The sequence below is a fragment of the Mesoplodon bidens genome (genome assembly GCF_964165515.1).
Source record: "Mesoplodon bidens genome assembly, chromosome: 11".
NCBI classification, from domain to species: Eukaryota; Metazoa; Chordata; class Mammalia; order Artiodactyla; family Ziphiidae; genus Mesoplodon; species Mesoplodon bidens.
In genome coordinates this window covers 41,437,259-41,453,502 of record NC_138167.1, presented here as the reverse complement: position 1 = coordinate 41,453,502, position 16,244 = coordinate 41,437,259, and the positions used below count along the sequence as shown (strand labels likewise).

The window sequence follows — 16,244 nt, the reverse complement described above, 5'->3', positions numbered from 1 at the left end:
TCTTGATGTCCCAGACTCCAAAAAGGGGGGAAAAGATAGGAGAAATAAAACGAGAGGTGAAAAAAAAGCATTAGGAAGAAAGAGGAGCCACAAACAACGGATTCAAGTGCCTATCTAACTATCCAAAAATACAATAAAAAGGCAAGGAATGTGTGACATTCCTGAAGTGGAACCTGTCACCTCCCTCCTCCCCAGTCTCCATGCTGCCTACCAACATAGGGCTCAGGCTTCTCAATTTTGGTTAAATCTATTTGAAAATATATATATATATATATGGACACTCATCCAACCAAGAGCTGAATTTAAATTTTCCCACACCTCTCTTTGATTTAATGAACCTCTGGGACTGTTATTCGATCACTTCTCATCATTATCCAAGAACAATTCACTCTGAGTGAATAAATATTCTGAGGACTTACTAGGCTAATGGTCACAAACGTTGAAATTTTGGGTTCCACAGGTAACCGAAATCGAGAAGAGTTTTCAGAGTAACTAGCCTCAAGAGTTAGTTACGAGCTTAGCGTAGGCCCAACTTTTAAGCTCCAGAACCATCTCTCTGTACGTTCCAACTCAAATCTCTGTCCCTGTAATGAACTCGGACACCAGCATAATCTGAAACACTCCAACACCTTTCCCTCCCATTTTTCCAAGGCTCAAAGGAAAACGGAGACCCAAGAAACACATGGAGCTAGTCACCCCCGAGCACCACAAGGGCGCAACAGTTTTTAGGTCCCACCGCACAGGCCACAGGTGGCGCCAGCCCCACACCCTCCGCCCCGCGCCCCTCGCTTCTCGCCTGAGCTCCCCGAGCACACTTGGGGCGTCTCTGGCTTCGGGGCCGTCCTTCACGGGAAGCTCGGGCCCTGACGCACCGCCCGCGTGTCCGGGAAGTGCCAGCGCGGGGACCCAGACCGGGGGCCTCCGGCCGCCACGCCCCCTCCCCACGGGCCGCCCGCGCTGCCCGCCCCCTTGGCCGGGAGGTGGCCTCACCTCACGCGGGCCGTAGCCGGGAGGGCGCCCGCGTCTCCGCCCGCCGCCCGGGCTCACGGCCGCTCGGCTGCGGCTCGGCCCCGACGGCCGGCGGCGGCGCGCTTCTGGGGGCGGACTCTTCTCGGCCGGGGTTTCCCCGGGGCCCAGGGCGGGGGAGTAGGGGGGACTGGGGCGGGGGAGGGGAAAGGGGCTTGGGAAGGAGGGGGGAGAGGGGGAGAAAAGGGGGAAACCAAACCCGGAAAGGGAGAAAAGGGGGGGAGGGGGAAAATCAGAAGGGGAAGAAAGGCCCAGAGTCCGCCCCCCGCTGCGGCCTGCGCGCTACGTCACCACGTCCGGCGTAATCGTCATCGCGTCTTGCGCCCGGAGCGTCCCTGCTTCCTGTGTGCCTGTCTCCACGCCTACAGACGCCCCTTGCCTACTCACGCACGTCCCCAGCCCGCACGCACACGCTGTCCTGTCCAACACACGCGCTCGCTCTGTCGCCGCCGCGTTACCTGTCTTCAGCCGCCAATGCAGATCCACTGCGACCCTCAGTTCACCTGAAGCCCATCAAGCCTGTCAGATTCACCCTTGATTTAAACATAATACAAATAACTGTAAGTTAAGTTTACAGAGCACTTTCAAAGTAGCCTTTCACTTAGGACAGTGACTCCTGCTCCCGAAACAGCATATATGCAGTAAATATTTGTGGTATAAATGGATAAAGATCATGTGGTAGGTAAATGTCCATTTTTTCCAGATGTAAAAATTTAACTCTAAATAAAGTAGGTTTAAGTACATCCTATTTAAAATCACTTCTTCCCGCCACCACCCTCTAACCTACAGTTCTTTTTTAAAAAGTCATCTTAAATTTGCAACCTCCCTGACGAAGTGAGAGAGTGGCATGGACATATATACACTACCAAATGTAAAATAGATAGCTAGTGGGAAGCAGCCGCATAGCACAAGGAGATCAGCTCTGTGCTTTGTGACCACCTAGAGGGATGGGAGGGAGTCGCAAGAGGGAGGAGATATGGGGATATATGTATATGTATAGCTGATTCACTTTGTTACAAAGCAGAAACTCACACACCATTGTAAAGCAATTATACTCCAATGAAGATGTTAAAAAAAAAAGAAAAATTTGCAACCTCCCCACACTGACCATTCTAGTCAGAATCAATCTAGCTACTAATTACATGTATTTGCATCGTTTCTTGACCAACTCTCTCAAAGAAGCATTGTATTAAATATTAATACAATGTATTAATACATTGTATTAAATATTTAAGCATTAAATATTTACTATGTGACAGGAACTGCAGTAGGAAACAAAAAAATTATAGTATAATGTAAGTGCTATACTAGAGAGGTGTTCAATGTGCTATGGAAACACAAGAAGGAGCAATTAGTTCCTAGATGTAAGAGAGATTGAGTAAGCTACAGAGAAGCTAAAGGTGAAATTTCAGTTAACCTTGAAGAATATAAGTAGGAGTTCATCAGAAAGGCAAGAATGGAGATTCCAGAAAGGTCATAGAGGTAAGAACTCCTTTCCTTCAAGAATCAGCAAGTTCCAGGTTTTCAAGTTGGAGGCAGGAGACTATAATATGTAGCATTCTACATCTATTATTTCCATTTAATCCTCAAAACAATAGGTATTACTGTTATGGTCATTTTGTAAGATAAGGAACCCTGAGGCACCAAAGTCCCAGATTTTGAACTGAGTTTATCTTCGAAGCCTGCTCTCAATCACTACACTATTAGAAATGTAACTGGAAAGGGCAGGTTTCAAAGGACCTGTGTGTCATAATGCAGAGTGAAACAGTTGGGTCTTTTAGGGACAAATGCAGTAACTGAAGAACAGCTAAGGCAAAAACATGAGGCATCCAGCCCTAAGAGAAGCCCTCCTCTGTTTCCCCCGCTTTTGCTAACCTCTTATTCCCCAACTATTTGCCAGGGAGAAGGGGAGCAACTGAAGTCTTCAGATGTGAGGGGGTCTGGGAACTACATACTGTAGTTAGGACATGAAACAAATAGCAGTATAACTACCTCCCCCGACCTCAAGATAAGGTTATATCCATGAATGAAATTAGGAATATTAAAATGTTAGATAGGGCTTCCCTGTTGGCACAGTGGTTGAGAGTCCGCCTGCCGATGCAGGGGACACGGGTTCGTGCCCGGGTCCGGAAAGATCCCACATGCCGCGGAGCGGCTGGGCCCGTGAGCCATGGCCGCTGAGCCTGCGTGTCCGGAGCCTGTGCTCCGCAACGGGAGAGGCCACAACAGTGAGAGGCCCGCGTACCACACACACAAAAAAAAGTTAGATATAAGATCAGTCCCTGTAGGCTGGGAAACTATTAGAGAGTGACTACTAATAGGTACAGGGTTTCTTTGGGGGATGATGAAAATATTCTTAGTGGTGATGGTTGCACAACTCTGTGAATGTACTAAAAAACGCTGAATTATATACTGTAAAGGGTGAATTTTATGTTCTGTGAATTATATCTCAATAAAACCCTTACGTTATAAATAAACTTATACTAGAAACTGAATAATAAATCTACTTCTATCACAGTGCTTAAAAAAAAAGAGGGGCTTCCCTGGCGGTCCAGTGGTTAAGACTCTGTGCTTCCAATGCAGGGGGCTCTGGTTCGATCCCTCGTTGCGGAACTAAGATCCCACATGCCACTCGGCAAAAAAAAAGAAAAAAGAAAAAAGATCAGCCCCTGTTGAAGAGAGCTAAGAAACTTGTGACACACAAAAATACAATCAAGGTGACTTGAGTGTAACTTCTTATAACCAGCCTGTAAGCCTGTATTCTAGAATTTATTCACTCAATAAATATGTTTTAAACACCTATATTATATTGTAGGTCCTATGTGCAATGCTAGGAATATAGTGGTAAGCAGCAGAGATGACTTAAGTGACTGCATTACAGATGGTGATTGGGGGCATGGCCTCTAAGAAAGGAGAGTCCAGAAGGGCAAATATTGGCAGAATTTCTTCAGCACATCTAGAGGTGAGGGTACTCTGGCCCGCAAACAAACCTATGTAGCAAGAATAATAATATACTTTTATTAAGCCACTTACTCTGTGCCAGCCACCGTAAAGCGCTTTAAAAAATTATTTAAATCTCAAAACTCTCAGATAACCATTACAGATCTATAATTACACATTAAAAATCCATAGGGCCAGACATGTTTCAGAATTCAGAAAATTTCAACTTCTAGAAAGGAAAAATGGAGAATTCCCTGGTGGTCCGGTGGTTACGACTCAGCGCTTTCATTGCTGAGGGCCCAGTTTCAATGCCTGGTCGAGGAACTAAGATCCCACAAGCCGAGGGGAAGATCCTGCAAGGCGTGCAGCGCGGCCAAAAGAAAAGAAAAAGAAAAAGAAAGGTAAAATCGTACGTATACTGTATGTATACTGTATATCGTATAACACCCCTAGGGGTAGCATTCCATAATCAAGTAATGAAGACCCAACACAGCCAAAAATAAATTAAAAACAAAAAACAACAACCTGCATGACAATGACCTAAAGTGTCCTGCCAATGACCCCCTCTTGTTTGAAAGTCATTCTTTAACATTCTATCTTAAAACCTCTGATCTCCGCACCCTACCTCTCCCCCCGACTGCCAGGCTTCCGAGCAAGGCTGTTGATCTGAAGAGGAATTTCATCTCTAACCTTTGTTCCCAGGCCTGGCAGCTCACATGGGTAACCCACTATCTCCCAAAGTTGGCCCAGGGACATTTCTTTCCCCAAACAAACCAACCTCCCCTCACATCCCCCACTCTGTAGTTTCACTGACTATATGGCTTCTGCCAAGTTCTACCTGTAACTGGCTTCATCTCTCAAGTTGGATGTTTGACCGCTCTATCCCCTGCAACCAGGAGTAATGCCAGCTGGACACACTCTCCTTCCGGGGCCCCTGGCGGCTGGGAGGGAGCTGAGACCACAGCTGTGGAGACCCTGAGCCCCGGGGTTTGCGGCTCTATCTCAACTGTGTTGCTCAAGGAAGGCCTCCCCCAGCAATGACCTCCTCATTGCTCCTGGCCTTCCTGTTCCTGGCTCCAGACGCAGTGGCCACTCCCAGAGCTGACACTCAGTGTCTGGCATGTGGGGGGCCCGCCTTGGACCTGGAGAGCCAGCGGGAGCTGCTTCTTAATCTGGCCAAGAGAAGCATCTTGGACAAGCTGCACCTCAACCAGCGCCCAACACTGAGCCGGCCTGTGTCCCGAGCTGCTCTGAGGACTGTGCTGCAGCACCTCCATGGGTCCCCACAGGGGGCGCTTCCAGAAGCAGACAGGGGACAGGAGTATGAGATCATCAGCTTTGCTGAGACAGGTGGGTTCTTGGTCTGTAGATCTTCCCCCAAACCCGATCTCTTAAGGAAGGGAAAAACTTCCTCCCCAATCTAACGCCTGACTTTCTCCCCAAAGCCATCCCAACTCTTGCCTCCCACAGCATGTAATCTCCCAATCCCAGGCTCCCCCCACACCCCCACCACCAGGCTCTCTCTTTGTAGTTTAGACTTGACCAATGGGCACCTGGGAAGTGGGTACGTTTCATTTCTTTTGAGACTGCCTGCCCCTATGTCCCATGGCTCCTCTCTCTGCAGGCCCACAAACTTCCACAGACTATGATGTGAGCCCAGACACTTCCTGGGCTTGGACCAGGGTCTGGGAGCTGGAGAGTCTGTCCTCCCTCTGGCCCTGGGATCCAGCCTCTCTGTACCCCACTACCCCAGATACATCATTTGGGTAAAAGGGAGAAAAGTAAAATACTGGGATTACAATACCTCGCCACCCTACTCCTGTCCTCTTGCCTTGATTACCTCGGGTCCCCACGTCAGAACAGGGCCAAAACAGGACTCAGAAAGGTATTTAAGGGATAGAGGATAAAGGCGAGAGAGTTCCTTCCATAGAGGGGAGAGGGGTTAGAGAATTTAGTGGGCAGCTGGAAAGAAGATCAAGAATTCAGAGACAGGGGAATTCCCTGGTGGGCCAGTCATTAGGACTCCACACTCTCACTGCCGTGGGCCCGGGTTCAATCCCTGGTCGGGGAACTAAGATCCCACAAGCTGCGAGGCGCGGCCAAAAAAAAAAAAAAAAAGAGAATTCAGAGACAGGATCTGAGAACCAGAACACAAACAAGTGATCTCTCTGGCCTCTGAGCTTCTTGCAAGTTCTTCTCTCTTAGGTTTAGAAGGCCCTTCCCATTCCTGGCCCCTTTCCCTTGGTCAGCATCTACTCCCTTCAAGATCCCGCACTCCCATCCTAAAAAAACCCATCCGGACCTGAAGGTGAGGGGCTCACTCTCTGGTGGCCCCCACACGCTCACTCTGAACCTGGACCTTCCTTATGGAATTGCCTGTTTCCAGGCTTTCTATGAAGTCTGTCTTCCCATAGAACGCAACCTCTTGAGGTCAGGAACTGTCATTTATTCCTCACATTATCATCAGAGGCTAGTGTATAGTAGAAATAGATAACACTTATACAGTGTTTACTGTGTTCTAAGCCTTTTAAATATACTAACTCCTTGAGAGCCTCACAACAAGCCAGTGAGGCAAATACTATTGTTACCCCATTTTAGAGGTGATGAAACTGAGGCACAAAGAGGTTGAGTAACTAGCTCAAGGTCACATGACCAGTAGGTGGTAGAGCCAGACAGCCTGGGTCTGGAATCCATGACCTTGACCACTCTACCACTCTGCCTCTTGCAAACACAGTAGATGCTCAATAAACAGCCAAACCATTCTGTAGTTCAGCTCGACCATGTCTAGAGTCCCCAGTGATGGATGAGACCCTATTCTAGTTCAAAAGGGGGTTTCTGCTCATGATTAAGAACACAAACTCTGGAGCCAGATAAACTGGGCTCAAATCCCTGCTCAGCCACTTATTACTATGTGTCCTGGGTTGTTAATAGTCAGTTTTCTCATTTGCAAAACAGAGATAATGAGAGGAGAGTTGAGAGAATTAAGTGAGCTAATACAGGTGATGTACTTAGAAAGGATAAGGTGGGAGGGAACTGAAGGTAGAAGACTCAGCTCCTGCCCACGAGGGGTTTAGTTGTTGCTGCTGGGAATAAATTACTTAGAATATAAGGCAGAGTGAAATAAATGCTAGATGAGGGCACAAGTGCTTAATGGGCCAGAAGTAGTTCACTGGGACCTGGTAAGTCAGGGAAGTCTTTCAGAAGAAGTTTGCAAATTGGCTGGCATTGTAGAGTAAGTTTGACTTCAGTGGGTAGAAAATGGTAAACAACATCCTAAATGGAAAAACATGAGTAAAAGTGTAAAGAAACTGACTGCATTTAGAGTTAAAAAGTAGTCTGGAGTGGGTGAGCACGAGGTGGACAGATGGCCACGAACACCAAAATCCTGGTTGTTGTTTTTTCTTTCACCTTTGTATCCCTGATACTTAGCCCAGTTTCCTGGCACATTGTGACAGTAATGACAGTTACCAGGTATTTAGTGTACCTGCCTCCTCTCAGTTTATCCTTGCAATCACTCCATAAAGTAGACTTTATCATTCCCATCTTAAGAATGCAGAAACTGAGACTCAAAGATAATTTACATGGCCAAGGTCATACGGCTTACAAGGGGCAGAATTCACAGTTCTCTCTGACTTCAAAGTCTATATATACTTTCCACATATTTGCTAATCAATGAATGAATACAACATTTAGGCTGCAGGGGGCGTGACCTGAAATGAACTTGGAGGTGAGAATGACTGATGCCTGGATTCTACCTTTTACATTTAAATATTTTAGTTTGAAGTTTTCATTCCAATTTAAGCCATCATCTCCACCATCGTGTGAAAGAAAGATCTGAGAATTGTTCTTGCTGGAGATATGAAGAGAGAGAGCTTGGGGCCCTGGGAAAACTAGGGTAGGAGCCTTCAGTGGTGTCCTGAAACTGGCTCTTACTGGCTCATGAGAGCTGATGGTGAACACCTCCCAACTGTACATCCAGTGGCATCACATTGATAGTTTGAAATTGGCCGGGATGGAAGAAGTCATACCGCAGAAACTGGCAAACACTACAAATCAGGGCCTTTTTTTTTCCCCCTCTGGAATCCAGTTGTTAAATATTTACCAACACAACACTGCCTACGACCTTAAAATTCAAGTTATCTGCCTCCCACATACCTAACATACAATGCTGATTCAGGGACGGAATAAATAGATACTTCTGTCCCAAATGGCGGATGGGGGAGGGAGACACAGAGCAGTCACTGGTCCATGAAAATTCTGACATCCAGCCAGGCACATATCTCAGTCTACCCCAAATCCAGAATTCCTTTGGTTAGGGCCTGGTTCTGCCCACTGGTAGGATTTTCCTCTCCTCTTAAGGAGAGCCTACCATTGCTCCCCTAGACTTCTAGATCCATTCTCTCAGCTCTTAGTGCCACCCTCTGAGATGTCTTTCCTTTTAAATAGGAAATGACCTGTGTTTGAGGCTAAGTAGTTTTCTCGGCCTGCATGCTGCCCAAAGAAGTTGGGAGCCCAGAGACTTCTTTTCATTTTGAATCATCTCTGTCCCTTTTAGTCCAAACTGGTGCTGCTCTCACTATTAAAATTCTCTTTAACACTCTGTGAGCCTTCTAAATAATAAATTACAGTCTACTCACTCAGACAAAAGGCACTCCATTCTATCAAGACAGACCCTCCTCTTTAGGTTACAAGTCAGGATACCCTCTTACAAGTGGGATAACACTCTTAAGATTCTTAGAAGCCCTCTGTCTAGTTGAGAGGGTCTACAGAACATCTTAAATTTTAGATCTTAACAAAGATGTTAGATCTTAACAAAGGGTCTTACAGTTCCCCCTTTATTATTTTGATCTTCGCTCTGAAGCTGTTTTACTGGCAGTGCCCTGGATTTGGTTTTTGCCCTGAGACCATTTCTTAGTTTGATAACCTTTTTGCCAGAGAGAGAGTTGAGGGATGAAAAAAAATATTTTATTGTTCCATCTAGCAAGTCCTATTGGAAATGTTTTCTCTAAATTCTGCTTGAAAATTTAACAGTTCATTTTTTAGTTCATCTCACTCCTGAAATGCCTTATCATAGGCAGCTAAAATAAGCCAAATGGCACTTTCAGCATTCTGCCTGGAAATATCTTTAGCTAAATTCACAATTCTGTTAGATACCATTTCTAGCTTCCAGTTACCAGAGATGATAGCCAATACATAACACAGGTTCGCCTTTGTCCAGCTTCCAGTAGCAATTTCCTCACTGTCCTTCCAGACTTCACTAACAGTCTCCCTGCTGTCCTTCCATCCTCTGGCCGCCACCCAGTCCCAAAGCCAATGCTACATATTTTAGGTCTTTGCTATGGAGTACCCCACTTCTGATACTAATTTCTGTTTTAGTTATCCATTAATATGGCAAATCAGCTCAAACATTGAGTCTTAAAACAAAAAAATTCAATAGTTTCTGAGATTTTGTAATTTGACTGGACTTATTCTGGACAGTTCTCTCACTCCATGAGGTGTAACTGAGTTCATTCAAGCAACTGTGTTCAGCTAGGAACTCAGATGGGGCTAGAACATCTAAGATGGTCTCTCCGAAGTCTCTCTCCATATGGCTTCTCATCATTCAGTAGTCTAGCCCAAGTTTCTTTAAAGCATTAAAGTTTTCCTACCTCAAAGTGTAAGTACTTACTAAGTTTCTGCTTGCATCGTGCTTGCTTACATCTCATTGGCCAAATCAAGTCACATGCCAAGACCAGAATTAATATGGGAAGGGATTGCACAAAACCATGAATATTGGGAGGTGTTGTTCCCTGGGGGTCAACAGTGTAATGGTCTATCACAGCCCCTGCTGGTCCTGTGTCTGCCTACCATAACTGGGGTGACTTATGAGGTTCTAAATGTTGGGTGCTAGTGACCTAGCAAGAAAAGATTAGCTGGGTCAATCAGACTCTTCTTTTAGGATTTTGGAATTGGAACACTGAAAGATCAGTTCACTTAGCTAGGAAGAGCTAAGTTAAAGGTTCTGTAGACTCAGGAGCTAGGGCCACCATTCTGGGACCTGAGGAAGGTGACAGGGAAGCAAATGAGGTAGATCTACAGAAAGAGAAGAATGGAGTAGACTTACATAGGGAGAGTGAGATGAGAGAGATTTTGTTGGCTCTGAGAGCTGTCAAGGGCAACCCTTATTTCAGACCTTACAATTCACACTAAGTCTAGATGAACTTTATTTTCTGCTCTTTTATGCCCATGAGAGTATCAGTGGCATTCCCACAATAAAGCATCCTTTACTTAAAATAAATAAATAAATAAATAAAAATAAATAAGGGTTGCTAAGGCCAAAGCATAATGGCATTTAATTGCCTCCGAAAAGAGTTTGGCTTTGGGCTTCCCTGGTGGTGCAGTGGTTGAGAGTTCGTCTGCCAAGGGCAGGGACATGGGTTCGTGACCCTGTCCGGGAAGATCCCACATTGCCGCGGAGTGGCTGGGCCCGCGAGTCACGGCCGCTGAGCCTGCGTGTCCGGAGCTGGTGCTCCGCAACGGGAGAGGCCACAACAGTGAGAGGCCCCCCCCAAAAAAGAGTTTGGCTTTATTCATCAATAAGGTTTTTGAAACCATGAATTTTATGATCTAGCCTTTTTGGAAAATAATTCTTGTGTCAGCATAAAATAAGAATTAAAGAATGAAAGACCATTCACTCACCAAATGTTAACTGAATGCCTATTATGTACTAGGTACTAGGGATACAGTGGTAAACCATACAGGCACAGTCTCTACCTTCATGGAGTTTACATTCTAGCTGGGAGCAGGGAGGGGTAGAAGGGGAGGGGAGGATAAGCAAATGAACAAAAAACCAAGATGATTACAGAGAGTGATAGTGGCTATAAAGACAATTAAGCAGGATAATGTATTAAAGAGATGAGGGTAGAGTTGAAGGCTGCTTTAGCTAGGTTAGTCAGGGAAGCCTCTCTGAAGAGGTGAATTTGCACTGAATGCCAAAAAGGAGCCAGTCATTCAAAGAGCTTGGAAAGATATTCCAGGCAGGGGAAACAGCAAGTGTAAAGGCCATGAGGTGGGTCCATGTTTGGTGAGTTCAAGGAACAGAAAAAAGCCAGTATAGGTAGACTATAGTCATTAAATGGCAGAATGCCTAATCATACGTGTTTCCTATGTTAAGGGGTTTAGCTTTTATTCAAATAGCAATGGGAAGCCTTCGAAGGGTTTTAAGCTGAGAGGATTAAGCTGATCAGATTTATGTTATAAAAAGATCACTCTGTGACCTCCCTGGCAGTCCAGTGGTTAAGACTCTGCGCTTCCACTGCAGCGGGCACGGGTTCGATCCCTGGTTGTGGAACTAAGATCAAACAGGCCACAAGGCACAGCAAAAAAAAAAAAAAAGAGGTCACTCTGGCTGATATGTGAAGAATGGTTTTGGGTGCAAGAGTGGACCACTTGGCACGCTATTGCCATAGTTCAAGAAAAAGATGATTGCAGGTTGAACTAATGTATGGTAGAGGAGGTGGGGATAAGTGAAATTATATTATGAACTGGAGATAGAGTTGACAGGTCTGCAGATAATTTCAAAGAAGGGAATGAGGGCAAGCAAGACTTTGGTTTAAGCAGTGCATTTACAGGGAAGGGGAAGATTGAAGAAGGAACAGATTTGGGTTGCAGGGGATAAATCTAGAGTTCTTCTTTGAACATGAATAGTCTGAGATAGCATTGGATATCCAAGTGGAATATCAGATCAGCAGCTGGATATACAAGCCTAGGCTCAGGGAGAGGTCAGGGCCATGGATATAGATATCTGGGAGTCATCAGCATATAAATGGAATTGAAAGCCAGGGGAATTGATGGGTTCTTTCTGGGAGAGAGTATAGATAGAGAAGAGAAGGGAGCTTAGGACCTCCAACATTTAGAGGTCAGGCAGAGGAAGAGGAGCTGTCAGCAAAAGAGACCAAGATGGAGTGGCCAGAGTCACGAAAGCCAAGAGAAGGAAGTATCTCAAGAAGGAAGGGATGGTTAACTGTGTCAAACACTGCTTAGAGGTCAGGTAAGATGAACATAAAGAGATGAAACCATTGGATTTGGCAACGTGGAAGGTGTTAGTGATCCTGACAAGAGCAGGAGTGGAGGGAACAGAAACCCAATTAATGTGTTTCAATAGGTCAGGTGAGGGATGAAGAGGGGAAACTGAGCCACAGTAACTGGCACAGGAAGAATGCATAGCTGTTAGAACCACTGTGGTGAGGAACTGGATGTGGGGAGTTTCTACAGGTGATAAGGAAGGTAATGATGCCACCAGTTCTAAGAATGGAAAGAGAGATTTCCATTCTTAGAGGAGGAAATAATGATTTCCACATGGGATAAATTGATTTTAATATGCTGGCAGGATGTGGCAAAATTAAGCAGTTAGAAGTTTAGGCCTGAAGCCTGATGATTCCCAAGGTGCAAAATGATCTGGACTGGGCATACAGATTTGGGAATCACCAGCACAAAATTTGTGTTGGCTGACTGTGAGTATGGGTCAGAGCTCCTCTCAGTGTAGAGTAAGAGGAAATGGGACTTCCCTGGCGGTCCAGTGGTTAAGACTCCTCGCTTCCACAGCAGCGGTCACAGGTTCTATCCCTGGTCGGGGAACTAAGATCCTACATGCTACATGGCAAAAAAAAAAAAAAAAAAAAAAAATGGAAATGAAGGTCAAGGACAGACCCTGGAGAACTCTTGCATTGGAGGGATGGTGAGAGAAAGAAAAGCCAGCAAAGAAAATCAAGGAAGAATCATGAGAGTTGTGTCATGGAAACCAAGAGAGAAAAGATTTTTAAGAAGGAAGGGGTAGTTAACAAGGCCAACAGTGTGGTCGAGAAAGAACAAAGGGAATTCAAGCATGCTGAGAATAGATATGTAGTTGGTAGAATTGACTCAGAAAGCCACACTGACTGGGGCTTCTTGTGTCCACAGGTCTCGCCAACATCGACCAGACTCGTCTTGACTTCCACTTCTCCTCTGATAGAAGTGTTGGCGGCCTGGAGGTCCAGCAGGCCAGCCTCATGCTTTTTGTGCAGCTCCCTCCCAGTACGACGTGGACTTTGAAGGTGAGGGTCCTCGTGCTCAGCCCACATGCCACCAACCTCACCTTGGCCACTCAGCACCTGCTGGAGGTGGATGACAGTGGTTGGCACCAGCTCCTCCTGGGGCCTGAAGCTCAGGCTGCCTGCAGCCAGGGGCACCTGATCCTGGAGCTGGTCCCTGAAGGCCAGGTAGCCTGGAGCCCAGTCATCCTGGGTGGGGCTGCCCATAGGCCTTTTGTGACAGCCCGTGTAAGAGTTGGGGGCAAGCACCGCGTTCGCCGGCAAGGCATCGACTGCCAGGGTAGGTCCAGGATGTGCTGTCGACAAGAGTTCTTTGTGGACTTCCGTGAGATTGGCTGGCACGACTGGATCATCCAGCCTGAGGGCTACGCAATGAACTTCTGCACAGGGCAGTGTCCCCTGCACGTGGCAGGCATGCCTGGCATTGCCGCCTCCTTTCACACCGCGGTGCTCAATCTTCTCAAGGCCAACACCGCTGCGGGCACTGCCGGAGGGTGGTCATGCTGCGTGCCCACTGCCCGGCGCTCCCTGTCTCTGCTCTACTATGACAGGAACAGCAACATTGTCAAGACTGACATACCTGACATGGTGGTAGAGGCGTGTGGGTGCAGTTAGTCTGTGTGTGGTACAGGCAGGCTGAGGTGGGATAGGCAAACATGCCCTGACAGAGGCGCTCTTCCTTGAGAGGAGGGGGTGGCCCCGTTACTGCCTCTGTCCAGAAGATGGACTCCCTCTTCCTGAGCAACTTATGTGAATTATCCCAACTTTGACGTGAAGAGATCTTCATCAAAGGAGAAGCACTGTTATCTAAGGAGAGTCACTGTACCATCTTCATAACGACCAGCCCCTCTCCTAGAGCATAGTCCCTGCAGCAAGCTCCAAGTGCTCAACTGCCACCCTAGGGACTCTCATCCACCTCCAACCATGAGCAGTGCCATCTGGTTCCCAGACAGATACCCATAGCCCAACTTTAATCCAGCCCACAATCCACTATGCCTCCCTGCCCTTTCTACTCAATGTCCCCCACTCCAGGATGAGTTGACCCAGCCCCTTCCCCTGCTTTTCTGGATCTCCAGAGAGGACCTTCCTTAGATTCACCAAACATTCGATCCTCTCCATGTATTGAGCCCCTTTCCTCTTACTTGCCCAATGGGCTGCTAAAGGCTCTCTTGGCCCACTCTCATCCACACTTTGTCCTTCTCTGTCCTGCTCCATACCCTTGGGGTCTGACTCACCTGAGTTCCTTTGGCCTCTGGCTTCCTGCTGAGTTTGACTAAGAGGAGACAGAGGCAGGAGATCAAAGGATAGGAGGAGACAGAGGTCAGGGTGTTTCTTATTCCTCCTCCTTCTGCCTAGGTTCCATGGTTCTGTGTGAGTGTGGCTGTGTCCATGTCCCTACAGCTCCTGTCTAGCTCCCCACCCGCTCCATGGCTCCGGCTCTGCCTAAGTTTTGATATCACCGCTTCCATGCTATGGGCTTGTAATGGCTTTCCATTCTTGCTGGTCCCTGGGTGCTTCAATATCCCTCCTTGGTTCCCTTAACCCTGCCCATACCTCTGTAAAGAAGTCCTTCATTAAATCTTCTTAGTGATGCAAACACAGACAGCTGAGTGGGTCTTTTATGTCCTGCCAGGACCCTGACTGCCACCCCAGATGACACAGAGCCTGCCTGCCCTACCCACTTTTCTCTCCTCACAGCCTCCTTAGGGCTGAGCTATTATGTCCATCCCACACGTCATGACTCTTCCTTCGCCAGGCTGCTTCCTTTTCTTCCTTAGGCCCCCTCCTCCCTCCCAGAACCATCTTTGCTTGTCTTATGGCTAATAAACACCTGGGGTTTACCTGCTCCTCTCCCCTCTCTGTCCTTGCTCCAAGAAATGAGACAGATCAGTGCTCAGTCAGCAAGTAGGTGACAACCTGTGGGCACACACGGGGGGAGGCAGAGGCATGGCTCCCAGCTGGCTGCCTTCCCTTCACTCACCCCCAGGGCTCCAGCCAGGAGTCCTGTCTGGAAGTGGAACTGGCCAAGGGCCATTTGAGCAGGACAAGGAGAAGAAAAGGAAGGCCTGGGGTGAGGAGAGGGAGGCATTTGCTCTGAGACTGGGTCCTCTCTAGACCTTTGCCCTCTTCCCCCACCATCTCCTCCCTTTGGTTGGACAGCCCTGAACCATGGGGTCAATATTGTCTGCAGCCCAAGGCCGAGTTTGCGCAAAACCCATGTGTCCTTTGGGAAACGTGATGTCAGTGTTTGCTCAGCATATAACCCCCTCCTATCTAGGTCTGAGGTCCTTGGAAATGGAACCCTAAAAGGAGAAAGTCTGAAAGAGACCTCCTGGGGGACTGCAAATCTGAGCTGTGGGGCTTCAGGAGCAAACTCATGGAAGTTATCTCAACTTTGACTTGAGGAAATCTTCATCTAAGCAGAGAAGCTAAGGAAGTCTTCTGGTGGCTCTGCCTTCCCCTTCCACCGCTGTCTCCCACTCCCAATCCACCCGTCCCCCAGATCTAACCTCCCTCCCTCCAACTGTAGCTTCAGTTCCCAGGGCCAAGACTAAGGTGAGGAGAAGCGAGGCTCTTGCCTTGGGGGCAGAATTTTAAGGGGATGCCAAAAAATACATCAGTCAAGATAAATAGGATCTTAATGCAATATTTTACAAAATCAAAATCAATGCAAAAAAATCCAAGATGAACAAAATAGCAAATTTTAAAATAAACTAAATTTAGAAGGGATCAGTATTATTCCTTTTCCTTTTTGGCTCTGTCTTTGACAAAAAGCAGAATGAGTGGAATTGTCTTCTTCCAAACCTTTTCTTCCAGAGCTCCCTGGCCCCTAACTCTAGACTTGGTCAGGCTTTTCTCTTTTAGGCAAGATAATCACTCAGGCTCCTTCTACTTCCTTACCCACCCTCAAGCCTGTCTCTACCCCCCAGCCCCCAACCAGGTTGGTGGTAGGGCGGGCCTGGGAGGCAGATGGCTGGGGTATTTATAACCTGGGAGCACTTCTTGAGAAAAGTGACTAAGATGCTAAGAGCATATTTATAGCTGGGTTCTGACGTAAGTGTCAGTAGGGAGGTAGGGGCAGGCCAGGCACAGCAGCAGCAAGAGGGTAGGAAGAGCTGGAAATTGGGGGCATCTGACACAGAGGGGAGGGGAGAGATGGGGTCAATGACTCCTGCAGCCACTTCCTGTTGCTTCGCTTGACTCAGGCTC

At 47.2% G+C, this 16,244-nt stretch overlaps 2 protein-coding genes across 14 annotated transcripts in view; one reads left to right on the top strand and one right to left on the bottom strand.

Moving 5' to 3' along the window:
- Positions 1 to 1,251, bottom strand: part of R3HDM2 (R3H domain containing 2) — a 154,328-nt gene extending 153,077 nt beyond the window's left edge. For 11 of the 13 annotated variants that reach the window (XM_081248310.1, XM_081248311.1, XM_081248324.1 and 8 more), the window contains exon 1: positions 991 to 1,066. The gene's annotated coding sequence lies outside the window, so the exon portion shown is untranslated. Of the gene's footprint in view, positions 1 to 990 lie in introns of all 13 variants that reach the window. The other 2 variants (XM_081248319.1, XM_081248318.1) reach the window with 2 other exon arrangements.
- Positions 1,252 to 4,802: 3,551 nt separating this feature from the next.
- Positions 4,803 to 15,754, top strand: INHBC (inhibin subunit beta C). Its single transcript, XM_081250127.1, has 2 exons — positions 4,803 to 5,316; positions 12,904 to 15,754. The coding sequence occupies exons 1-2, from the start codon at positions 5,004 to 5,006 to the stop codon at positions 13,647 to 13,649; spliced, it is 1,059 nt and encodes a 352-aa protein (XP_081106253.1). The 5' UTR covers positions 4,803 to 5,003; the 3' UTR covers positions 13,650 to 15,754.
- Positions 15,755 to 16,244: the final 490 nt, after the last annotated feature.

Coding starts and splice junctions, on each gene's coding strand:
- INHBC (XM_081250127.1), top strand. CDS start 5,004: ATGACCTCCTCATTGCTCCTGGCCTTCCTGTTCCTGGCTCCAGACGCA. Junction 5,317..12,903: donor CATCAGCTTTGCTGAGACAG/GTGGGTTCTTGG, acceptor TTGTGTCCACAG/GTCTCGCCAACATCGACCAG.